General features: G+C 41.6%; 1 protein-coding gene across 4 annotated transcripts in view; it reads right to left on the bottom strand.

The window, feature by feature from the left end:
- Positions 1-26,634, bottom strand: part of zgc:110158 (uncharacterized protein LOC553590 homolog) — a 96,782-nt gene that overhangs the window by 53,131 nt on the left and 17,017 nt on the right. For all 4 annotated transcript variants that reach the window (XM_017700273.2, XM_017700275.2, XM_017700274.2 and 1 more), the window contains exon 4: positions 21,438-21,522. In XM_017700273.2, coding sequence (XP_017555762.1) covers positions 21,438-21,522 — 85 coding nt within the window. The remainder of the gene's footprint in view (positions 1-21,437; positions 21,523-26,634) is intronic.

The following is a 26,634-nucleotide window of genomic DNA, read 5'->3' as shown; positions in this document are numbered from 1 at the left end:
CACTCATACAGACAGAAGAGGAGGTTTTAGTGGTCCCATCAGGAAAAAAAACAAAAAAAACAGACACTGGGAAACATTCATTCAGCTCAGCTCCAGTCTTAACACAACACCTGCCACCAATATTCATATATTCTGATATTCTCCAGAACACCTAAGTTAGCCGGATCAGCTGTGTCTGATTAGGATGGAGCTAAACCTGCAGGATGGAAGATCTACAGGGAACAAAGTACTGATCAGGAGTGCAAAAGAAATCTGGGGGTAATTCAATTACATTGATTACTGATCTGATTACTGAGTTAAAGTCCAGCTTTCTTAGTCCGATTTGTTAATCGAATTTCGAGACCTTACCCTGATCCAAGAAATTAGGAGTGTACTGTTCACATGATCACTAAGATAACTGCAGAATTCTGACTACTATTGCATTATTAAGTGCATATAAACAGATTTTCTTTGACAGGTGTAAAAAAAAAAATGTGTGTATATACAGATGAGTGGTCGACCGATGATTTAATTAGTGTTTTGGATGAACGACAGCCAGTTTAGGTTGGGCTTTACTAATGAATAACTGGTTAATGCTCATCATCAGACTTGTAGAAGCAGAAAGACCGTCAGGTAACACCTGCAGGTGGGAGCGAGTGTGTTCACGCTGGTCGCGACCCTCTCTCACGAGCGGCCGCATCCCGTAGACCTCCCTGCCACGGCCCCGTGGCCATGAATAATTAAAACACACAATGAAGACAAATGTTTCTCACACACGGTCAATGGCCTGGCTGGGTGGCTCACATTCAGCTCCATTGATCAGCATTATAAGCCCGGTAGTCATCCTAGGAAACTAAATGGCTTTGATCAATGCTACTTAAAAGATCATTGACCAGTGACTGGCCACTTTTCTTTAGGACTTCAAAGAATGTACAAAGATGTTCGGAAGACCTCTGGATGCTGAAAGCGAGCGAACAGTTCTTTGTTGCCGCAACGAAATGCTTCATGTTGAAAAGCTAGCGTGGCTCATAATGAATAAAAAAGGTGGTTGGGGTCAGTTAGCACATTCGGCTATCTGCCCCCCTCTAACTTTCAACCACAGTTAGCCTCATTAGCACTGGGTGAGTGACGCTAGCTCTCCTTCTTAAAAACGCACCTGCACGAGGAATTATTTCATTTGCCTGCTAACACTCGCCATTCTTCCAACTAAGGATGGCTGCAATTAGAATTTGTATTTCCTGATATAGTCCTGACCTGATACCAAGGCAAGGGCATTACTGCAAAGACCTTGCTATTATTCTGCATTATTGTGGTAATATGGCTCTATATTTTGCATCACTTGGTTTGCTGATGTATTATTAATATGGTTTGTCACTTGACCATCTCAACTTGGTACAGAGATTTTATGTGTATTCTCTGTACAAAAAAAATATACAAAAACTGTACAAATACATAACCTACCTATCGATATTCACTGTCTTAAATATTAATGTCTTAAATCTTAAATATAAAGAAAAAGGACTATAAAACTATATATTCTAAAACAGTCAATAGACAAGTGGGGTAGCAGTTGTTGTTGCACATTCCTTGGAGAGCTTATAGCGTGCAATATATAGTGTCCTGTGACACAATATATATAGTGTCCTGTGAAATCAGTGGCAGTAAAGAGCAGTAGTGGAGCTCTGGAACAGCGTAAAGTGTCCTGTGAAATCAGTGGCAGTAAAGAGCAGTAGTGGAGCTCTGGAACAGCGTAAAGTGTCCGGTGAAATCAGTGGCAGTAAAGAGCAGTAGTGGAGCTCTGGAACAGCGTAAAGTGTCCTGTGAAATCAGTGGCAGTAAAGAGCAGTAGTGGAGCTCTGGAACAGCGTAAAGTGTCCTGTGAAATCAGTGGCAGTAAAGAGCAGTAGTGGAGCTCTGGAACAGCGTAAAGTGTCCTGTGAAATCAGTGGCAGTAAAGAGCAGTAGTGGAGCTCTGGAACAGTGTAAAGTGTCCTGTGAAATCAGTGGCAGTAAAGAGCAGTAGTGGAGCTCTGGAACAGCGTAAAGTGTCCTGTGAAATCAGTGGCAGTAAAGAGCAGTAGTGGAGCTCTGGAACAGCGTAAAGTTTCCTGTGAAATCAGTGGCAGTAAAGAGCAGTAGTGGAGCTCTGGAACAGCGTAAAGTTTCCTGTGAAATCAGTGGCAGTAAAGAGCAGTAGTGGAGCTCTGGAACAGTGTAAAGTGTCCTGTGAAATCAGTGGCAGTAAAGAGCAGTAGTGGAGCTCTGGAACAGCGTAAAGTTTCCTGTGAAATCAGTGGCAGTAAAGAGCAGTAGTGGAGCTCTGGAACAGCGTAAAGTGTCCTGTGAAATCAGTGGCAGTAAAGAGCAGTAGTGGAGCTCTGGAACAGCGTAAAGTGTCCTGTGAAATCAGTGGCAGTAAAGAGCAGTAGTGGAGCTCTGGAACAGTGTAAAGTGTCCTGTGAAATCAGTGGCAGTAAAGAGCAGTAGTGGAGCTCTGGAACAGCGTAAAGTTTCCTGTGAAATCAGTGGCAGTAAAGAGCAGTAGTGGAGCTCTGGAACAGCGTAAAGTGTCCTGTGAAATCAGTGGCAGTAAAGAGCAGTAGTGGAGCTCTGGAACAGTGTAAAGTGTCCTGTGAAATCAGTGGCAGTAAAGAGCAGTAGTGGAGCGCTGGAACAGCGTAAAGTGTCCTGTGAAATCAGTGGCAGTAAAGAGCAGTAGTGGAGCTCTGGAACAGCGTAAAGTTTCCTGTGAAATCAGTGGCAGTAAAGAGCAGTAGTGGAGCTCTGGAACAGCGTAAAGTGTCCTGTGAAATCAGTGGCAGTAAAGAGCAGTAGTGGAGCTCTGGAACAGTGTAAAGTGTCCTGTGAAATCAGTGGCAGTAAAGAGCAGTAGTGGAGCTCTGGAACAGCGTAAAGTTTCCTGTGAAATCAGTGGCAGTAAAGAGCAGTAGTGGAGCTCTGGAACAGCGTAAAGTGTCCTGTGAAATCAGTGGCAGTAAAGAGCAGTAGTGGAGCTCTGGAACAGTGTAAAGTGTCCTGTGAAATCAGTGGCAGTAAAGAGCAGTAGTGGAGCGCTGGAACAGCGTAAAGTGTCCTGTGAAATCAGTGGCAGTAAAGAGCAGTAGTGGAGCTCTGGAACAGCGTAAAGTTTCCTGTGAAATCAGTGGCAGTAAAGAGCAGTAGCGGAGCTCTGGAACAGCGTAAAGTGTCATATGAAATCAGTGCCAAATAGGGGCCAATACTCACATTAAGACATTAATAATTCCAATTACCAGTTTTCAAGTTGTTAAAATTTTGAATAATTTAAATACTGTGCCACCAAGGAGAGGGTTATCCAGAATTCTTTGTTGGCTTATGTTAATTACTTATTTTTGATTTTTCATTAGTCATGTTTAATGAAAACGTTTTGGGCTGTAACATTTTATTCTCATGCTAAAGATTAGGTTTGGACATGTATCACGTTTTTGTTATTCTAACTGTGACTGTTTCAAGACATCCCGCCGGGTTTTCTCTTTCGTCTGAAAGCACGACGAGTGACCACTTTTGTTGGGTGAAAGTTCAGTACATCCCTTATTACCACTGTTATACTGTCCAACCCTATTCAAGATTATTATAAGTTAAAAAGCTGACAAAAACACAGACGTCTGGAGAGACATTTTTGTGTGTGTGTGTGTGGTGCGTGTTTGCATGCATGTGTGTGTGAGCGCATGGCTTTGTATGAAGAAAAAACATAATAGATTCCAACAGCTACATATTCCTCCCTCCCGACACACACACACACACACTTCCCTGGAGCTTTAAAATCCAGTGACTAACAAACAACACTTAAGACTCTGACCACCCACACAAGCGATCTCCAGCACGTACACAAGCACTCCTGCCAGCCATTCTGACCTTGCCGTGGTCCTTTGACCCACCCAGTAAATCTAAGATTTTACAGGAGTCACTCCGAGACCTGCCCTGGTGTTTGTGTCCATAGGGAGGGAAAGGAATTCCAGAGCAACAATGCTTTCAGAGGACGCAGAACTGGGAGGGCCAAGGACAGAGAAGAGCGCTACTACCTTTCGCACCGAGGTTACCATGGACACCATTCCAAAAGTGTGTGTGTGTGTGGCGTGTATGCGGGCAGTGTGTGTGTGTGTGTGTGTGTGCGCGAAGCAGCTCGATGTTTATAACTATAAAGACATGGGCATATTAACCAGAAATCTAGAAGCCCCTAGACAAGCGCCAACACATCCACAGCAGGCCAGACTCTTCGATCCGAGTGTAATGCAGGAATGGAGCCTCCAAACAGAATTAAAGGGCTCAAATCTTGCATTTTATATCCACCTCACAATGTATGTGGGGTTTTCCATACCAAAGACAGTCATAATTCACTTTTACAAGACCGTTATCCAACCTCTCCTTATCCCTTATATAAAAATGACCAAGGGACGAGGGTTATAAACAGGCCGTTTTTGTTACTGCCCCTTTAAGAATGATGTATGCAAATCGTCTGTGTTCTCAGCTGCCATCCTGTATTGTTCAAAAAAGCAATACAGGATGAAACGTGCAATAACATGCCTTATAATTCAGCCCAAATAGACAGCCTTAACTTGCACAGGCTGAATGGACCTTTATATGTAAATGTCTTCATGGTTGTGACACCATGGATTATTTTGAAGACAGGCCACTTCCGCATCTAGTCGTGTTTTTCCACCAGGTACTACAGCACAGCCAGGTACGATTACAAATCGCTGTTGTCGGAAGAAAACCTTGAACCTCCATTTTTAGGTTTTATTCATAATGAGAAACATGCCTGGCTTATTGACTTGCATTAAAAGTAAAGACTTTTTTTTTTTCCCTCCTGTAAAGTGGTTGAGAAACTGTCCATTTTCCCATCACACAGCTGAACCACGAAAGTAGGCAGAGTGCTCTTTAGCTTGTGTGGTCACATGATTTCTCATGTGAACGACAGCATTAACGGTGAACAAAGGCGACAAGACGAAGTTTCAAGTCTGTGTTTGGGTTTAAGTGAAGAATCACAGACCGCGTTTCTAGGCAGTCTTTTTTTTTTTTTTTTTTTACAGGATCATCTAACTGCAGTAACACCGCATCACCACTGCATTCGACCAATCAACAGATCCATTAAAATGTCAAAAACCAATTTTCTAAATATTTAATTTATACCGTAATGTTAACGAAACGTAAAAAGTGGAACTTGGAAGTGGGTAAGTGCAGCGCCCGGACAGTCTGTGGCGGCACATAACAAAAACACAGCTGGATGAGCGAGAAATCCGACCAGCACCCTCTGCATTAAAGCCGAATGTTAAGAAGAGACATTTTTCCTTTCAGCAAAAATGAGAAACCTTGGGAGCCACAACATTTAAATGTCCAGTATGTGTTACTGTCATAGTAGAGGCTTTAAACTTCAGCTACAGCCGCATTCCTCCCGTCTCCGCCAGAAAACTTTTCTTCAGAAGCAGAGCAGCTTATTGTACAAAGTCTCTCATCGTTCGGCTGTTTTACGAGGCTGAAGTTGCTTCTTATTCTCCAGCTTCTTTTTCGAATTTTCCTGTTCCACCTTAAATTATGCCTGAGGCACCGAATGTAGATGCTGCACCATTTAAGGCGGAACGGGGAAATTCCAAAGAGAAACGACTTCATCTTCGCAACTTTAGGGTTTCACAGTCTCAGATTTCACGGTCCAGGAAACCAACTGCGCTGCTTATAAATGCAAAAAAGTCCACTTGTCTCTAAATGTTCGTCTTAAATCTATTTGCCTTTTCTAACTACTAGCCAGGCGAGACTTCACTGCTATGTGACCTGCAGTCTGCATTTCTCAGTCATTGAGAACCAGGGCTTTCGCGCTATGCTACACACGTTGGAGCCGAGATTCAGCGTCCAGTCTCAAAGATATTTTACTGACACAGTGGCCCCTGACTCTCTACAACGAGACCAAACCGAAGTTATAAAGTCACTGAATTAAACAGGCAGGACGGCCGTAACATGCTGCGTTGACATCCATTACCAGTGAATCTTATGTCACCGTAACAGTGCATTTTATTATAGATGAGTAGCAGCAACGTCTCAAACAAGAGCAGTGAATGAGAGCCTTCTAGATCACTTGCATTTGACTTATTAATAAAAGATATGGTAATTGCATTCTGGATCATTGCAAATACTTTGCTGTTAAACAAGTGATAAGATAGAATATCTTGTATAGAAAAAAAAAAAAAAGAGATGCATCGATAATTGTTTTATAATCGCATTGCAGCCTCTGAATCGTAATCAAATCGAATCATAAGGTGGCTAAAGATTCCCAGCCCTAGGATCCACCAATGCATTCTCATTCAATAACCCTAATAATAAGGTAACTTAGTTCAGCACTTTGTTGTGGAAACAATAGCGACGTATCATACTGCCTGACGGAAAAACGGCATTAGATTTTGCATCTAATGGACTGTATAGACTGGAGAGCGAACATTTTGAAACTCAATGTGAGCAATTAGACACGTCACAACACCACTTTTCCTGCCCGGATACTCATACCTAGTATTGGCTGGTTGAAATTCTTCCTCAGGTATGACTCGTCATAACCGATATTCAGGTATGCCACAAATGTGTGATACACATACAAAACAGTGCAAACCACTCTAACTGTGGCCAAAACAGCTGGGCCAAGGATGTTTCTATTACGTTTCTAATGAAAATGAAGATACAGTAGACCAGCAGTGTCAATCCCTTGACACTATACCTGGACCATATTTTAAAATCTCCACAAATCCATGGGCCACAGAACAGCTACGTTTTTTTTTGTTTTTTTTTTTGCTATGAGCCCAACTGGACAATGTTTATTCAAAATATGTCAAAAGCACAACAGCAAAATACAGCCTTATTCATCTATTTGGGTGAACTACATCTTTTCTTTTTGTGGCAAAACCCAAATATTGTTGGGGGAGGAGGGTCATGAAACAGGCCAATTCTAATGGAAAATTAACATAATTTTGCAGGACAGACAGGATTGTGCCTTGTGATTGACACATGGGCAGGTGAGGGTCTCCCCATCCAGTTGCATCTGAAGTAATCCACTTTATTTTCGAGGCAGTGGACATAAAGGAATGGTCGGTCTTTTGGGTTTGCTTTTGCCTGACAGACACCGTAGAGTCTCTGTTTACCCTCCTGCTGCCTAAAAGAGTCAAAAGACTTGGTCAGCTGGGTCAGACGTTCTCTGGGTTTGTGTGAGAAATTCGAAGCTTCTTACTGAAACGTCCTGTTCCACCTTAAAGGGTGCAGCAATTACATTCCACTGCCTGCACAGGCTCCAGGATGTAACTGTTGCGTCACTTAAGGTGAAACAGAAAAGTCACCCAAAAAGCTGATAAATAAGGAGCCAACTTCAGCTTCAGCTTCATAGAAATTAAAACGTGAAACATTTTGTGCCATTTTTGCAGAGCCCACATGTTAGACAGTGATAGAAATCACTATCGCCATAAGTTTATCTACATAAGTTTTGTTTTTAGAATTTTGCACAATAAAAAAAAAAACTTGTTGGCTGTTAAAAATGGTTCTTATTTAAAAGTGAAGGGACATACAAAATGTACACAAAACCATCAGAAATCACGCCATTATATACATTTTTGGCCACTGATATCAATACATCTCTTGCCACTATTGATCCAAACACCGAAACCCAGAGTATCAGCCATCTGAAATGAAGATTTAAAAGAAGCTATGTTTACTTAAGATAAGCATTTAAAAGTATAAATGGGGAAAAAATAGAAATACACAGCTCACAACAACACAGACAAGGCAGGCGAGTGAGGGCGATATCAGGACAGATTTGTTACTGAATTGGACTGAATTCACACTTTTTTCCCCTCTGATATTCAGTCCATGCTTTCTGCTGACCTCGGGTCTGATATTAATACCTGATATCAATGTCTTTTAGCAATGTACGTCTGTACTTCAAACCAAATAGAATTTGTAGAAACCCTTTAAGAGGGAGGGGCAGATTTCTGGAAGACTCATATCTAGTTTTTCTACCTCAGGCAAGTATGCAATTAACAATATGACAGTAATGAACATTTTCACCAACAAGCTTTTCTGAATGGAGAGCTCCATTTGACCATTTTGATACAAAATCCATACCTAATGTTTCTCTACTCGCATCACGTTCTGGGTCAAGACGCTCACACGCAAACACACACCCATCAGTCACCAATCAGCACAGGGTCTCCTGAGCATTACAAAAGGAGGGGAGACAAATCGTCCCCGTTAGCAGCCTCATAAGAGGGTGACAGTCTTCATGAATTACACTGTCAGATACGACAGTTCACTGTCAGAGGCAGCACTTCAGCCAATGAGAACACTTCAGGATGTGGGTAGCGCAGTCCGTTAAATCATTCTGAGCCATTAGGCCACAACCTGCAATCACAAACAGTGCTGGACAAGTGTTTGCTTACAGCCAGGCTGTTCACGTCTTATGCTTGTCTGAAAGTCGGGTTGCATGACGGGACAAAAGACTAATTTTAAGACTAAAATTTAAGAAATTGGATAAGGACTATATTAACCCTGTTCCATTTCTTGGTTTATTGTTCTTTTTGCATTCTACTTACGTCACTCACATAGAAGTGGTGTAAACAGGCATTTTCAGACGTTAAACAAATCCAAATGTCTGCCGTGTGTAACTATTTACAGAGGAAAACGAAACAAGTTCTGTGCTGTCTAAACACAGGGATGCAAAACGTAAGCGAGCAGTTATTACGCTTCGAGTCTACTTTCTGATTTTCACCTACAAGTCTTGATAGGTTAAAAACGAAACTATTGCTGAAACGTTCTGCTTTACCAGCCAAGCCATTACAGGTTTTGAATTAGCATTGGCAGAAACCACATTCATAACTGAGAAAAAGGAACAGCCTACTATGAGATAAATACACAACTCTACTCATGACACTCTGAAATGGGTATTTCACACGTGCAGTCCACAAAAAAAAAAAAAAAAAAAAAAAAAGAGTATATAAAAAGTAAAAGTGTATACGCAATTATACACATGTAAAAAAAAAAATCAGATTTTACTGCATTTTAAAGTAACTGGTAGTCAAATGATTGGGGAGCTCAGTTAAATGAATGGATCTTAAGCCATATTAAACATACTAGAGAATAGGCATTAAAAACAGGGTAAAAAAATAAATATATCAGAATGTCACGTTATGCACATATTAAAAACGTCTTTTACTAATACTAAAGTTACTTTCATCTAAATCTGCGAAAAAATATCAGATTACATGGAATACTCAACATTAAACTACTTAAATCTAATCAAGAAGCAAAAAACATCAATAATTTGGGAGATTTAAAGGCTGGCTGGCATTAATTTGAGCAAAATACTTAACTTTTGTTACATAATTACATAAAAGCTGTGACTGATCAAAACATTTTTAAAAATGTGAACGCAGCAAAAACAAGTGCGACTGGTCAAAGCGCTCAATTACGTTTTTCAGCCTTACATGATATCAGTACTGCAAAACCCACCATCGCGATAATGAATAACCAACTAAACTTTGAAAGCTACCAGGCTAGGAATGAGTAGACTCCCAAGCATTTGGGAACGCTTTCGGAAATGTTTGACGAGGCGACAAGGCTACACGCTGAAGGATAAGTCAACTGAATGATTTTGAAAATACATCATTTGATCGAGGGAGTTTGAGCTTCATAGCGCTCATAGAATTCCAACAAAACGGCGTTGAGCAGTGATGATTTACTCTCTGTGCTGGGCAGGGATTAACTAGAAGAGTCTCTTCTCTTCACGCCACTACTGCAAATATGCCAACATGCTTCCTGGCAGCACGAGGAGAACACTTACTCATCCACCCATCATACGCAGCTCATTCCGCATGGCACAGCAGCCTACATTAGCGGGGCGGCTTTATTGATTTCGAGCCGGCAGGCAGTTCCAGGAAGCCCCTGTCTGATCCAGGTGTGGATTATATACTGACGAACTCTTACAAGTAACAGTTATCATCAGCGTTTTTTAAATAAAAAAAAAGCATGGGGTAATTTATAGGTAGGCAGTCAATGTGGCAAATAAATAACGTCACAATAGCTGAAGACATTTCTGTAATACATGACATGCATCATAATTTAGGCTGAAATAGACAGTGCTGCACTTATCTAGTGCTGTGATTTTAACATTTCATACAGTCTGCCTGCACTAAATCTAATTAAATGAGGCTAATCATGCTCTCTAATGAAAAACGCAGCTGGTTTGTGTTCGTAAAGTACTGATGTTCTCCAAGATATACTGAGAAAAGTGCACAGTGATGCAATTCATCATGAGAAAATTTGCCATATTGTCCACCGTTACTGTGATCTGATCATTATTTTACTGAAATAATCTTAGAAATTCTGCTCAATATGCAGACTAACTTTCAATCGAGTGTGCTGGAGAGGATATTTTATCATTTTAATTTACTGTAACTGTTGCGTCACTTAAGGTGAAACAGAAAAGTCACCCAAAAAGCTGATAAATAAGGAGCCAACTTCAGCTTCAGCTTCATAGAAATTAAAACGTGAAACATTTTGTGCCATTTTTGCAGAGCCCACATGTTAGACAGTGATAGAAATCACTATCGCCATAAGTTTATCTACATAAGTTTTGTTTTTAGAATTTTGCACAATAAAAAAAAAACTTTGGCTGTTAAAAATGGTTCTTATTTAAAAGAGAAGGGACATACAAAATGTACACAAAACCATCAGAAATCACGCCATTATATACATTTTTGGCCACTGATATCAATACATCTCTTGCCACTATTGATCCCAACACCGAAACCCAGAGTATCAGCCATCTGAAATGAAGATTTAAAAGAAGCTATGTTTACTTAAGATAAGCACTTAAAAGTATAAATGGTGGGGAAAAAATAGAAATACACAGCTCACAACAACACAGACAAGGCAGGCGAGTGAGGGCGATATCAGGACAGATTTGTTACTGAATTGGACTGAATTCACACTTTTTTCCCCTCTGATATTCAGTCCATGCTTTCTGCTGACCTCGGGTCTGATATCAATACCTGATATCAATGTCTTTTAGCAATGTACGTCTGTACTTCAAACCAAATAGAATTTGTAGAAACCCTTTAAGAGGGAGGGGCAGGTTTCTGGAAGACTCTTATCTAGTGAAAAGTTACTGTCGTTTTGTAGAAAATAAAACCATCCTTTACAGCAGAAAACAGATGATTGTCAAATTAGGTTTTCCAAAATTTGTGAAAAAACCCTTGACGGTGAGCATGTTTTAGCGCATCAGTGCACGAATGTTTTCTTCCTTTTTATCTGGAAGTGACGGCAGGTCTGAGTGTGCGCTAGGCTTTGCTAAAGCCAAGGACAATCAAGTTTTGGTTCACTCTGATTGGACGAAAAGCTGTATTCTTCCCTTAAGGGGGACCTTAACGTTTGATTCCTCTGAAATGTGGTAAACTGCTTTGTTCTGAGCACCTTCAAGATTTGGATGGCTGAAGTGTTTGCAAGTATCTGTCAGAGGAACAGTTTGGCCAAACAGGCTAACGAAACTGACCGCGAATTGTTTGTTTTCATTTACTGTTTGCAACATTGTCTTTTCTGAATTGTAACTGCAGATTTTGTGGGCTCAATAAAAACTATTTCATAGCCTGGCTTTTAATGATGACTGTGTTTTCTGACTGGTTTAGTTTCATGTGCTCTTTTTACTTTATTAATTAAATGACTTTTTGTCTACTGAGTTTAGTTTGTTTACTGTTTTATAGTACATAAAGCTGCCTCTGGATACTTAAGTACAAAAGGAATTATAGAAATTAACTGTGTGAGTGCTTTGTGAGCTTATTAGCACCCTCCATGCATGTCTCCTGTGTGTCTCTCTCGCTCGCTCTCCCTCTCTCCCTGTGTGTCTCTCTCGCTCGCTCTCCCTCTCTCCCTGTGTGTCTCTCTCGCTCGCTCTCCCTCTCTCCCTGTGTGTCTCTCTCGCTCGCTCTCTCTCTCTCCCTGTGTCTCTCTCCCCCGCTCTCCCTGTGTGTCTCTCTCGCTCTCCCTCTCTCCCTGTGTCTCTCTCTCTCTCTCTCTCTCTCTCTCTGTGTCTCTCTCTGCCTCTCTCCCTGTGTGTCTCTCTGCCTCTCTCCCTGTGTGTCTCTCTCGCTCTCCCTCTCTCCGTGTCTCTCTCTCGCTCTCCCTCTCTCCCTGTGTCTCTCTCTCGCTCTCCCTCTCTCCCTGTGTCTCTCTCTCGCTCTGCCTCTCTCCCTGTGTGTCTCTGCCTCTCTCCCTGTGTGTGTCTCTGCCTCTCTCCCCCGCTCTCCCTGTGTGTCTCTCTCGCTCTCCCTCTCTCCCTGTGTCTCTCTCTCGCTCTGCCTCTCTCCCTGTGTGTCTCTGCCTCTCTCCCTGTGTGTGTCTCTGCCTCTCTCCCCCGCTCTCCCTGTGTGTCTCTCTCGCTCTCCCTCTCTCCCTGTGTCTCTCTCTCGCTCTGCCTCTCTCCCTGTGTCTCTGCCTCTCTCCCTGTGTGTCTCTCTGCCTCTCTCCCTGTGTGTCTCTCTGCCTCTCTCCCTGTGTGTCTCTCTGCCTCTCTCCCTGTGTGTCTCTCTCGCTCTCCCTCTCTCCCTGTGTGTCTCTCTCGCTCTCCCTCTCTCCCTGTGTCTCTCTCTCTCTCTCCCTGTGTCTCTCTCTCGCTCTCTCTCTCTCTCCCTGTGTCTCTCTCTCGCTCTCTCTCTCTCTCTCCCTGTGTGTCTCTCTCGCTCTCCCTCTCTCCCTGTGTCTCTCTCTCTCTCTCCCTGTGTCTCTCTCTCGCTCTCTCTCTCTCTCCCTGTGTCTCTCTCTCGCTCTCTCTCTCTCTCTCCCTGTGTCTCTCTCTCGCTCTCTCTCCCTGTGTCTCTCTCTCCCTGTGTCTCTCTCTCCCTGTGTCTCTCTCTCCCTGTGTGTCTCTTTCACTCTCTCTCCCTGTGTGTCTCTCTCGCTTTCTCTCACACGCACACACACGACGATTTGGTCAGCAGGGAGCAGTTGTGGGAGAAGTAGAGGGGCCGTGAGAAGCTTTAGGTATAAAAACAGCAATCACAGAGCATTAGAGCCACTGTCTGTAAATACACCCTTGAATGATCATAAAACCTGCTGAGCTGAACCTGAGCACAGTTAAGACAGCAGCCACTAAACCCTCTGTATGAGTTTGCAAATTTAAAAGATTCTTAGAGAAATAAAGAGAGATAAAAAATGAATAAATAACTTGATAATATTAGCACAAATTAATGTACATTACACTAAAGGACGCTATCCCTTCTCATGTATTCTAATGTGTAGATGTGAGGATTTGCGAAGACGAACACAAATTGATTTACGCGATATACCAAGGCTGCCCAAAGTGCGGCCTACGAGTCAAAGTGAGGATGTAAGATTTGCAAACGAGAAAGTTCCCCTAAGCTCGGCCCTCTCATACAATGAGAGAGCAAATATCTTTTTACTATATAAAAAACTTTTTTCCTTTTTTTTCCCCTTTCAAATTTGCACTTTTGCAGTACTGTAATAACAAAAAAATATAAATTTTATCAATTAATTAATCAATTTTAAAAAAAAACCACTATGACACTCGCACTAAAAAAAACTGCACGCTGGTGTCACCTATTCATAACTAAACCATCCACACAGGTGGGGCACTATCACTCTGGAGACAAGGAGTGTTTAGAGTGTGGTGAATGCGAGGAGTGTTTGGAGTGCGTGTGAAGACTGCGAGCTCACAGATGTAGAGTGTTTGCCTCTCATCTCCTCTAAACAGCCCAGCATTGGCGGTGTGGCCAAACACATACATTTGTGCGGCATATGCAAGCGCACACAGCCACACACACACACAATCAAGCGGAGGCTCTTTTTCTGGGTAGTTCTGGACGGGCAGCTGGTACTTCAGACTGATCCACGCACACACAAACACTCAGAGTTAGTATCAGCCAAGACAACAACACCAGACACACAACGAGCCAAAGAGGACAGAGCCAATACAGAATACTGCCAAGAGAGAGAGAGAGAGAGAGAGAGGGAGAGAATGAAGCAGAAGTGAAAGAGAAAAGCGAAATTCTAGTCAAGCCAGACTCAAAGATGAAACTGACATTTCTGACCATCATTATGTCTCTATAATCCTGAGTTATCTAAACTCATCAGCTGATCGAGTCTGAAGGATAACGTCTCTGAATCTGATGAAAGCAGGAAAAGGCTTGTGTATCGACGCGACCAGTTATTTCCCGTCAAAATAGCCAGATTGAGATTGTTAAGTTAATCATTTTGAGATTCATAAAAAGCAGAAAAACACAACAAAGTCACAAAAACTGAATTGAAAACAAAAGGATTTCAGTATTCAGCGATGTTGAGGTCTGGGCTCGGGGGTGGTGAGTCATCTGTTCCGAGAACACCAGCGGCTTCTGTGTTGGATTTACGAGCGTCTTCCATCTCATCTTCTCAGCGAGGTTCTTCTTGATCAGCTACACATCCTTTCAGACCCACAGCACTGAGTGGTCTTCTCACAGTGGAAGGAAGGACAGAAACACCTGTGGATGTTTTCAGATCTGTAGCAGCTTGATTTTCTCCTCTCTCTCAAAGATGAAAGCTTTAAGTGCTGCTTATCTGATGGGGACACGTGTTGGTGTCTACCAGGTCTTCCAGGTGGTTGTTAGGAGGCCTGTTTTCTCTGTATATTTTACTGATTCTTTTGACCTCCAGTTTCAGAAACTCCTTTTCATTTTCCCACTCATTTTCCTTTGAGTTTCCCTTCCTCGTGCAAATGCGTTATCTATATCTAATCTCCTCAGAAATACCTCCAGAAAAGCACAGTTTAACTGGTTTTAGTGCAATATGGGAAATGCTGAGTAAAAAAATATGAAAAATTATAAATTAGAAAGTGTCTTTAAGCACCATGGCTTTATATTTTTGCCACACCACCCATCCCTGCTGTACAGTGTCATCTACTGCTGGAGTGAGCCCCACTGGAAGGATGTGGCAGCCAAAAGAATAAACACAATCAAAAAGGTAAACAATGACCTGACCTTGATCCAGTTTCTGTACGAGTGTGTGTTCGTTTCACAAACCTCAAAGACTTGGTGTGTTCACTCTGGCTCCTCAAGTGGCTCCTCCACTTGTAAAAACATATACATGTAAGGAAGCATCCAGATGTATACATGGTGGAGCTTTCGATGCATTCTGAGGCTGCTGTGTGCAGCGTGCTGTACATGCTGTTATATAAGAGTGGGCAGTCATTTTTCTTATGGGGCTTTGACCCCGACCCAGCCCCACATGCACACGCATCCAGCGCAGGCTCATCCAGCCATCCTGGATCAAATATTAACCACAGGCCTGCACTGCGCTTGCTCAGAAGGCCCTCAGAGGATTCACACAGTAAACAGCCCGGGTTTTAACTCTGCGAGCGCTGCAGGGCAGCAGAGCCAACACTGATCAGCTCCATCAACACACACTGTCCACTCTCTCTGAGAGCGGCCGATACAGTGAAAACATGACGCAATTAGTGCTGCGGGGTATTAATGACATTCAACATCACAATATTTTCCAAGTTTACCATGATAAATACAGTATCAGAGAATTGAGGTAGTACTTAAATAGTATGCAGAATAAAAATCAATGTATGCAAAACATAAAATAAGAAAACAACAAGAGGGAAAAATTTTACTATAATATATTTTTAAATGATAAAAATAAATAATAAGGGCATGTTGGGCTGACATCCAGACAGCTGCATCTAACTATACAGTTTCTGCATATCAACAATATCAGAGGATTAAATTTCTTGAATAGGAGATTTTTGACGGTTCTAAGTGTTAACCAGTAACGGAACAGCAGCATTTTAGAACGGAGTCATATTTATTTTTAATGTTTAAATATTTTAAATGAAATCTTCTTTCAAAACAATCCAAAGCCTCCAGAAAAGGACCTTGTCACCATACACAACGCAATAAACAACACACATCACAATATTGAATTTTCTCCGATTTGCAAACTGCGAATGCAAAAAAATGTAATAGCACCTTTAAAAAAAAGCCATAAATCTATAAATATAATGACATTTTAAATCAGTTTTTGCAAAAAAATAAAAATACTTTATGCTGAAACAGATTATGCTGTTACTATAAACTGGTTGTTGTTTATAAGCTCTCTATTGGCCCATATTGTCATATTATGGTACATTCAAGCATTCAGTGTTTTAGAAGTACTGATGATCCCCAAAGATAGACTTAGAAAAGTGCACCATAAGATTTATCACGATAACAATATCACCCACCCCTCAGCTGTAATCTGTAATAAAAGTACACATTTTAAAACCTACACATGCACGTCTCTAGAAGCCGCAATGTAAGGTAAAGTACAAAAACAGTTTAGATCATTTTTTGTCCCAAACACGTCGCTGGGCCTAAACCTTTCATCACTGGGGAGGAAAGAGATGATTTGCATGCCTGATGGTAGGTGATTGTGAGTTTTTCTAAATGCAACTTACACTTTTCAGCTCAGAAACATTCCACAGACGTTTGCTTAAGTCAGTGACCAATGGTTGCCTTGCATACATTTTTTGGGAGCAAATATTTGGAGGATGGCAAAATAAAGAAGTCAAGCTAATTAGTTAACCATGTTTCTGATTCCAAAGGACTTGAATGTAAAATAGTTGCAGTTAGAACTTGGAAAGTTGGACATATCCATCCAGAGAGATTTTGAGTGAATGATGAAGCAACAACATACAATGGAATAAAACAAGGCTGTTTCAAAATTCCTGCACAATTATTCCTCTGGTTTTCGCCATTACTGTTGATTATTACTATTCACTAATGTAACCGGTAGCAAAGGAGGAATCTGATGTATTATAATCGCCCTCCTCTTCTAACGGTGTCACCAAGCTGCCTGTACGTCTCTCCTACCCCAGAACGAGTGAGTGAGCATGCATCATGGAGAAAGAGCCAGATTACCCAATCAATCTTCCTCAGAGAGAGAGAGAGAGAGAGAGAGAGAGAGAGAGAGAGAGAGAGAGAGAGAGAGAGAAAGAAAGAAAGAAAGAAAGACAGACAGAAAGACAGAGAGAGAGAGAGAGAGAGAGAGAGAGAGAGAGAGAAAATGCGTGAGAGAAAAGCAAAAAGGTCCACCAGAGTCGACCTCCTGGTCCATAAAGCTGCCTGCCTTATCACAGCCATCAGTTTGGGCGATCCTGTCATTGACGTCACGCGGCAGGGCCGAGGCTGATTACTAAAATGACTGCGTAAACACGGCCGTGCACTGAAAAAACTGCTTCCCACTCCGCACCACAAAGAAAATATTTACACTGGTGTAAAACAGAGGATAACAGAGGAGGCCTGAATTTCAGGGGTTTAAAACTGGCTACAGGGATTTCAGCCACACTTCTAGATGCTCAGAGTGAGTCTAAGAAGTTAGAGACTGAATAACACCGTTTAACCCAAAATGTTTCTCTAATAGCAGAAACAACAGCATTCGATAAAATCGTTGCGGTCACTCCAAGACCTTTAAAAGCTTTCTCTCTCATGTTTATTCTATAATTCCTTGCAATTGCGACATGTTCTAGGAAACCTAGAAAGGGTTTAAGATTAGAACTTGAAATATTTGCCTGAACGCAACCGAGACCAGACGATCCACATTTGGTCAGGTTTGGACATAATTTCTCTAATATCTGTCAGGCTCAGGTCAGGCTCAGATATCACAGAATGGTGTAGAAAATGAGCCAGATTCAAGTGACTAATAAGGACAAAGAGGGAAAGAGAGAGGGAAGCATGTCTGTTTGGGCTGGGAGAAAGCAGTGAGTCAGTCGTTATGGAGGAGAGCAGCAGGTGAGAGAGAGAAAGAGAGACGGTACGAACAACAGAGCCAGATGGAGGTACACAGTGCAAATAGCTCAGCCGACAGACCCCTCAGTCTCAAAGCCAAGTGGAGGGAAATGTACAAAAGTGTTCAGTGGAGCCGTGTCGGCCTATAACCCAGCCAAGACCTTTAGAAAGGCCTTTAGAAACTCAGCAGTGGGCCCCACTGAACAAAGACCCGACAACACAGGAGCTGGGTCAAAGGCTCACTATTGGAGAGTTGCGTGTCGATTTTCAGATTTCAAAACCTTCACAGCAACCACAAACCCTTCTTAGTATAAAGTCAAAACTATAAAATACGCCTTGTGGGCTGAATGATATTTTCACAAATATGCACGGGCACTGTGCACGATCATTCAGTACCGATACTTGTGTGTTACAGGCACTAGGAGGCGATAATGTAGCCAAAGCAAACCTATAAACAGCAGCCCTGAGAGAGAAAACGGGTAAAAAATGTACAAGTATGAAAGAAAATTTTATAACGCAACTTATCAGTGTTTGCTTGGCCTCAATTACCCATAAACACCTTTGCTACGCAAAAAACGTTTATTTGCAAAATGTATAAAACAGCCGTTAGCCCTGAGCTACAGTGGAGCAGAGAGACGACTGCTCATAGATCCAGTAGCAGTTACTCTGGGACAGTTCTGATGAATGGTGCTGGATGGTGGACTGTCTGCACTGAGCTCCAATCAATGTTCATTACGTTGGGGCTGGGAGACTCCTCCGCAGCGGAGGAGAGGAACCAGGCGCCTCTGGCATTCTGGCATTTGGAGGTGTCGCGCCGCGCAGCTCCGGGCCAGCGGCCAAAGCCTCCAATCCCACCAAATCCCTGGCTTAGCCCCTCAACCGCTCCCGGGATTAGGAGATTAGAACGCTGTATTCCATTATCTCCCCGAAGGCTGGGAAGAGAGACAGGGCGGAATCTTTGCAGGGCGGAATCTTTGCGGGGCCACGTGAAGATTCCGCCTCGCCAAGACTGCGTCCCACAAAGATTCAGCTCTGTCTCCGGTTCAGTAGAAGGTATGAAGGTGTAGGAGTGATGCAGAAGGACAGACTGACCCACAGACAGACACCGACACACAGGGACTGCATAACACACCACTGGTTATCATTATTCTGTGGGCTGTGTGATACTAATATTGCCACAATATGTAAATAAGTCCTCTAATAAATTAGATGACTGACCAATCTCAGTTCCAGAAGGGTGTTACTGTGGACAAGGGGATTGACACTGCCTACTGTCCGGTGCCCCAGCCATAACATCTCACATTTTGGCCATTAAATATGTTTAAATATATATATACACTTTCATATATTGCTGTCAGAACAAAACCTCATATGTCCAAACTGAGAAAACACTCTACTGTTAATGTAAATTTTGGGTCATTTCTGTTGGTCTAATCATCATGAAATGTTTTTTTTCTGCATTTTTCTTCTCTTTTAACAAACCTGTTTGGTTGAACACATAAATAACTGCTAACTAACTAAATCAGATTATGTTGGAATTGATTAGCTGTATACATTTCTTAACTGTATACATATACAATTAATGTCACTGTGTGATCCGCCTCCCAAGCCGGTCCACCTAGCATCACAGATGCTGTTCCACTGGCTGAAGTCACTACATTGACACGTTATCAGCGCAGCAGCTAAACAACACATTTAATAAATAAATAAATAAAAGATAAAGATAAATCAGATGACGTTAGGGAAGACCACCATACAACGGCAAAGTTCTTATTGATGTAATTTTTAAAAAAATAAACATTAAACATGTGTGATTAACATGTTTCTGTTACGGTGGCCATGAATTGCTTATCTGTCTACCCTGACTGCGGGTGTTTTGATTAAAATATAAATGTAATCCAACCAAAATCTATTATTTTTTGAGAAAATAATGCACTCCAGTAATGTATCGCAACGCGTATTGCTATTGTAAGCAATATAATCAAAGCAATTTGTCCATATTGTGCAGGTCTAACACAGAGCCATACACAGAGCCATACACAGAGCCATACACAGAGCCATACACACAGCCATACACACAGCCATACACACAGCCATACACACAGCCATACACACAGCCATACACACAGCGCTGCCACCCAACAAGCGGGAGCGGAGGGATCGGCCTAAGACCATCATAAATCACCCGACTCAAGGACATGCGAGTGGCCGAAAAGACCTTGCCAAGACAGACACTACGAGCACAGCGGTGCTCAACACACACATACGTGCACACACAAAAACACACACTCACACGCACAGCAAAACAGCAGCTTTAAGCAGATAAATGAAAATCTTCAGAGAGCCTCCCTGATTAAAAAAAAAAAGTGTTAACTCTCAGTTGTGATTAGAGCGCTTAGTTCAACGCTTTGGGAAAATCATAACACTTACGCTGGTGATGAAAGAGCGGCCTATATTAATCATATTTAACCAGGATTTAACAAATAATAAACTCTTGGCTCATTAGCAGTAAAAAAGCATGATTTGGCCCTGATAATTAGAGAATACAATACCATTTCAAGTAGTTAGTGGTGCGCACACAGAAGAATCATTTCTGTGTGTTCGATTTGTCCATTAAACAGCACATTCGGTATAGATACACAGCTTAATTCAACCAATATAGCAGGGGCACAACACTATTTTCAAAGGCCATCACCAACACAAAACACTGTGCGAGGTCATTTAAATTTACTTAACTTCTAATTTGACATTTTCAGGCATATTATAGTTACACCCACTGCCTGTATATGGTGCAGGATTCAGGACAAGACTATTTAAAATTAGAGCTCAAGGTCGTCTCATAAAACAGCAAGTTGTATGAAAGGAGTTCACGTCCTCCACACCATTACTGGCTCAATCCCATTTGTTTGGCCTCTGTTCATTTGTTTGGATTTACCCGTTTCTTCTAGAAGCAGGAAGACATGCACCACCAGTGCCAACCAGATAACTGAAATGTACAAACCACAATTTCTGAGCCAGGTTTATTGCCGTTTGCTCAACGGATGACACCGCTGAAGTGATGAGACTCTAAGCTGTCGTTCAGGATATCTGTTTTCGATTGCATTTGAATAAGCTTTTTATTTGGTCTAACCACACTGGGGCGTCATTCTCTTTCACCGAGGCATTCCAGCCCAGATACAACCGACCTTTCATTACGCCTCCCCGTCCTATAGAAATATTAAATATCTGTAAATGTAAAGCATTCAGTACGTTAATCAGATTACATGTCTGTCAGTGCAAATTAAAAAGCAGTGCAAATTGATGTTTGTCGAGGAGCCACTTCATCAAAGCTGCTACGAGTAACTGCAGCAGGAACGTCGCGCACTTCACATCTTAATGCGAACTATCAATGAGCGAGAGCGCGCAGAAAACAAGCAAAAAGCACAACGACGCGTCTGATCAGACTCAAACAGCACACCAACCTCATTTCACTCCCGGGTTACCTTCATTCAACACCGTTAACCCACTGCAGCATCACAACGATGCGTTCTGCGTCCCAAAGTCTGCCAAAAACTCATGACATATGCAACCCAATGGACAAGTCTCGCCCTCCTGGACCAGCACCAACAGCAGCAAAGATTGGTGGACCTGTTTGTCACTTACGTAGTCATGGAAGGCCTTGGCCTCACTGGAATGCTCACAGGTTTCGCGTCGGTCCGGAGCCGCGCAGTACAGGTCCCAGAATACACTGCAACGACACAGCAACATCATTAAAAACAAATTAAACACACTTACAGGTTTATTTTCATGAACACAGTATCACATCTAAACATTTTGACAGTGAAACCTTAGGAAAAAAGTCAAAGCCCAAGCATCTTCTTACTGTTTAAACCACCTCTGAGGTTATTATTATTTTTTTCATATATGCTGTCAATCATTATTTAGACCTCTTTGTACTCAGGATGCAGGTTTCCTTGTGTCCAGTGCCAGTAATGACAGAATAATAATTGCATAACAGTTCAATGCCTCTTTCTTTCACCTTGTATTTGACAACAATGAAGCTCTAACTTATGCACGATTACTCTGTCCACTTCAGAGCCAGAGAGCATCTAAAAATTGCTCAAAAAAAAAGTGTCACTATTGTCTTCATTGCTGATTAGGTGCCCAGATAAGCTGCAGATGCATTCACAGAGATTCTACTACCACCACCACTATTTCCAAGAGTAAAAACAGCAATATTGTTTCTCCTGACAATTTTTAGATGAGCCCTTACTCTGAAACAGATGTGGGACCAAACAAAGCAAAGAATAATCTTTAACAACTAAAAGAACAAAAATCCTCAGTTCAGTAAAAGTTATGGTTGTAATAGACTAATCTTTAATGTGGCCACCGTAATTAATCCTGTAATAAAGAATGGCACTGAAAACGTCACACGAAGTTCACTGCCTAAAGCTGTGATCTCTGTAGCTGCTTAGCTTAGCCTGACTGGACGAGAGCGGAGATATAACAATGCGTTTCCCACGAGGTGAAGCCGTTCCCTCTGACGATGAAACTTGCTGCTGTGGTCTGAGGATGTCCTAAATTACACCACACAACACAAGCAGCTTTTTGAACAGGCATGATATCAAGCCAGTGTCCAACCAGAGCAGCTCAGCAGCTGCTTCTAGAACAATCAAACCTATTCTAGGCACAATAAATGCAGTTGCGATCACTGTAGGCTGTTACCTCAGCAACCAAAGCCTAAAAGATTTATAATCTGATGAACGCCGAGTGTTGAAAATGGCAGGAAATGGCCGTTTTATGTTAACAAAACATTTGCAGATATTTTATTTGACCTAATTGAAAACAGATATTTCAACAGAAAGTAACGTGTCACCAAACTTTTGACACCCACGCACACATAACCCAACCTGGATATTCCAGGAAATAAAGACAGGGCCGAGTGTCAATACTCTGCCTAATAAAAAAAAGGAAAATTACGTACTGGTAGTGTAGCTACACGACTGTGTGTCTGTAAAAAAGGAGGCCTAATCAAACACAAGCAGTGCCTGTCGGACAAAGGTCCAAAACCCTCGCTCTCTCCTGCAACTCCCAGCCCACTTGGCACAAGCAGCAGGTTACGGATCAATTAAGCCAGGGATTTCCTCAATTAAGTCCACTCAGGTCCTTCAGGGCTGCTGGGTGGGGGGGGGCATGAGGTTTCCTTCCAAATGGCATTTTAATTACTGCACTGAAACTAAGTACCTGTTTAACACATCCAAATTAGATCACTCCTGGTCTTCAGATATCGATTTAATGGATATCTCGTAAACCTACTGAAAAAGGGGGCTGGAGAGGGCTGAAGCAAAAAAATGACTCTCAACAACATTTTGCAGCATCTAAACCAGATTTGCTGGAAAGGGTCAAAGACGACGGCCGTTTTTAATGGGTAACGTTAAATAACTGTTCCAGCGAACCAGCTTCATTATGATACTTCAGGTTTTTGAGGTTGTTGATGATTTTAGAGCTCAAATGTTTTTTTTTTTTTCCTTCCTCTCTGTACTCTTTGAATGTTTACTGGGACGAGGAACATTCCAGAACATTTGGAGAGCACGTAAAGGAGCAAGGCAGGAAAAGAGAGGGAGAATCAGACCTTTTCTGGGTGGGGGTTGGGGCCATTAATGGGTAAAGGAAACCAAAAACAGACGAGAGAGAGAGAGAGAGAGAGAGAGAGAGAGAGAGAGAGAGAGAGAGAGAGAGAATTATTAGCCCTCAACCAGCATGTAACAACAGCACTAACAGCCTTATCAGAACCTTAGTGGATGAAATGCTCCTGAAACCAAACATGATAACTACCGAAATCTACTCTGAATCTAAATACCTTCAAAACTACTCAGACAGAACAGCCAGTGAGGTAAAGCTGGCCTTACATGGCGAAACTTCCACGCAACATCACTGACAGTTGCACGAAACAATTCAAAAACAAATTAAAGTTGCAAGCAATGAACTCAATTACTCTACTACATAGTAAAGTTAGCAGCTCATATGTTTTGATACCCAGTTTCTATATAAAATCTCCTATAAAGTCACACATACTGTGCAACTCCTGTCCAAGAAGCTTCATCACCGACTAAACTTCCGTCTCCCAAATGAATCTGAGCTGTGTGTAAATATAGGGGGCGTTAAGAGATGAGAATAAGTTATCCAGCTACATATATCGTGATATCGGCAGGCTGGAAAAGAACACAACGTGGCACAAGCAGCGGTTTAAACGGCTCAGCCCCTTGGAATTATAAGGTTCTTCTACATTTTTGCCAAAATTGAGTTATTCACATACTCGTATTCTGTCATGATGTCTTTGGTGTTTTTTAAAGTCGTACGCATTTTTGGATTTCTTTACCTAGAAAACAAAGAAGTTCTCTCTCCAAAGTCAAACTTTGTTTATAAGGTTCTATTTGAGAGCCAATCAGCACTTGGAATACACACAAGAGAACCAAGAGGACTGTGCGAAATATTTAGCACTGACCTCTACAGTTAATCTGTAATACTTTTTCAAATAATAAAAAGATGATTTGTCCCAAAACAAGAAATATGATAAAACAATAAAATACGATAAATGCCATAAAAAGCGTTTAACTGAACTTTGACACAGGTAGACAATGTTACAACATTAATTTTATGTTTCAAAACATGATTAAACTGTTTGCGTTCCTTTAAAATTATTGCTTCTTGTCATGGTTTGTCAGATAAAACCTTACAATTCCAAGCAGAAAGTGACTTCTTAATATCAGATGCTTCTTTCTACATTTGACCTGTTCCCAAAAAATAATAATAATAAAACCTCATTTACAATTTTAATAGAATTTTAATATTGTACATTTTGAATAAATTCATGGTGTCCGTCATTTTCATGTGTCCTAAACATCAGTTTTGCTAGCTGGAACGCAAAGTCTTTGAAGTAGATCTCCAATCTACTCACAACGCAGACAGAACCTCATAACTCCAGGCGAACGAGCGGTTACTGTTAGCCAGCTAGTTAAACCAGCTGTTTACAGAAATGTTAGCTTTGAAAACTCACATCTGTTGTCAAGGCTTGGATAACTGATCAAACGAAAACCTCCCAACCCTGATCTACTTGTGGTCTACTTTTATAACCCTTCAATAAACCACCTTCTCTTTTATTTCCTTGTCCATTCGCTTATACAATCGCTTAAAAGTATGTCGTTTAAAATGATCACGTTATCTGTATTCTGATTTCATGAAACTTGTTCCAACAGTTGTGGGTGAGTCTCAAAAGAGTTGCAGGAAGCTTTACATTTGCAACCCAAGTGCAATTCAGTTTCACGTAGGTTTCAAACAGCCAAAGTTGCATAGAAGTTTCATCATGTAAAGCCAGCCTTTCACAAGATCAGCAGCAAAATATTCCAACACAAACACATAAAATTTAGTTTGTAAACAGCTGATGTGATACTGGCCTTTGCAAGTCCAAAATCACAGAACCTGCAATATGCAAATGAGCCATCTACTAATCAAATTGTTTTCACTGCACTGTGAATATCTCGACCAATAAGTTCCAGATATGTCTCTGTGGGCGTGTTTCAAAGTAAATGATTTGGATAAAAATAAAAACATCTTTATGTCACAGGTCGCAGTTCTGCTGATCTTTTTAAATACACTGCATAGCTTATTTCACTCTTCACAAATGCGGCAATACAATCTCAATACTAACAAACGGTCCAGTAAACAGTTTCATGCAGCCGTGCTTAGAATATAAAAACTACGCCATCAGTTTCTGTGCGCTTAACTCCCCAGCCGCTATATTCCCACAGGCTAAGCTCAAAACGCTCCCTGCAGGCTGCCTCAATGACACAACGGTTGCTTCTTTAACAACTGAACAATGGGCCAAGCTAAAAGAATAGCTCTAATGCTAATTGGAGGAGCTGCATTTTCATGTCAATTACTCCTCTTTTTGCGCTCGGCTCAATCTAAGGTCACTAAGCCCAGCTCCTGAAGGCAGGAAACAACAGGGGACAAAGCAGGCTAATATCCCTACATCCCTTCCTCTATGGAGTTTACAGTTGTCTTTTGCATATGTATGGTAGCAAGTGTTGTGTCTCTTCATTTCCATGAGACATACTGGAGACTCCCTCAGGCAAACACTGAATTCAGGTATGGTGCAGCACTGTACCCACTGCTCTCAACCCCGATGTGAAACGGTTAACCAGGAATGAACAATAATAACAGCAGAAAACTGCCTGACATTGTCTAGATACCAGTACCAGGACTGAACAGATGCTGATGTTGCTACAGTAAGTCACTCATCATTGCAGGAAACCTCATGGCTACACAAACAATAGCTTTTGTGGTACAGACACTATGATTACTCGATAAGCTTAAAAAGACCAGTAAACTTCTTAAGGCTCATTCTACAGCTTCTACACTCGGCTTTGCTTAACATTCCCAAAGGTACAGTTCCTGCAGCAAAGAAGCTGGATGTGTACCATTACTTGGGAATTGGTTTCCAGTATTAATCACCAAGATGTGATGCATCCTTACATAACTGTGACATACTTGTGATGACTATCATATCATCAGCTTGTTGGCATCACCCAGCCCTGTTTTTACCAATAACAAGTTTAAACAAGTTAACACAAGTTAACAAATCACAGGCTATTACTTTTTATTAAAATGTTATCAGTGTCATAAGGGTGAAATATGAACACTTGGATATTAGAACTGAACCAGAGCTATAATAATATAAACCTCCAGTTTAAATGAAATGTTTTCACAATTTTAAACAGAGAGCAACAAAATATCTATAGTGACGTCACAAGCAAAGTCTCAGACAATGATGACTGTGGCAGGTGACTAATTATTTAAA

Source organism: Pygocentrus nattereri, chromosome 2, assembly GCF_015220715.1.
Source record: "Pygocentrus nattereri isolate fPygNat1 chromosome 2, fPygNat1.pri, whole genome shotgun sequence".
Taxonomy (NCBI): domain Eukaryota; kingdom Metazoa; phylum Chordata; class Actinopteri; order Characiformes; family Serrasalmidae; genus Pygocentrus; species Pygocentrus nattereri.
Note: the sequence above shows the minus strand (reverse complement) of the source record. Positions and strands in the feature narration are given on the sequence as shown.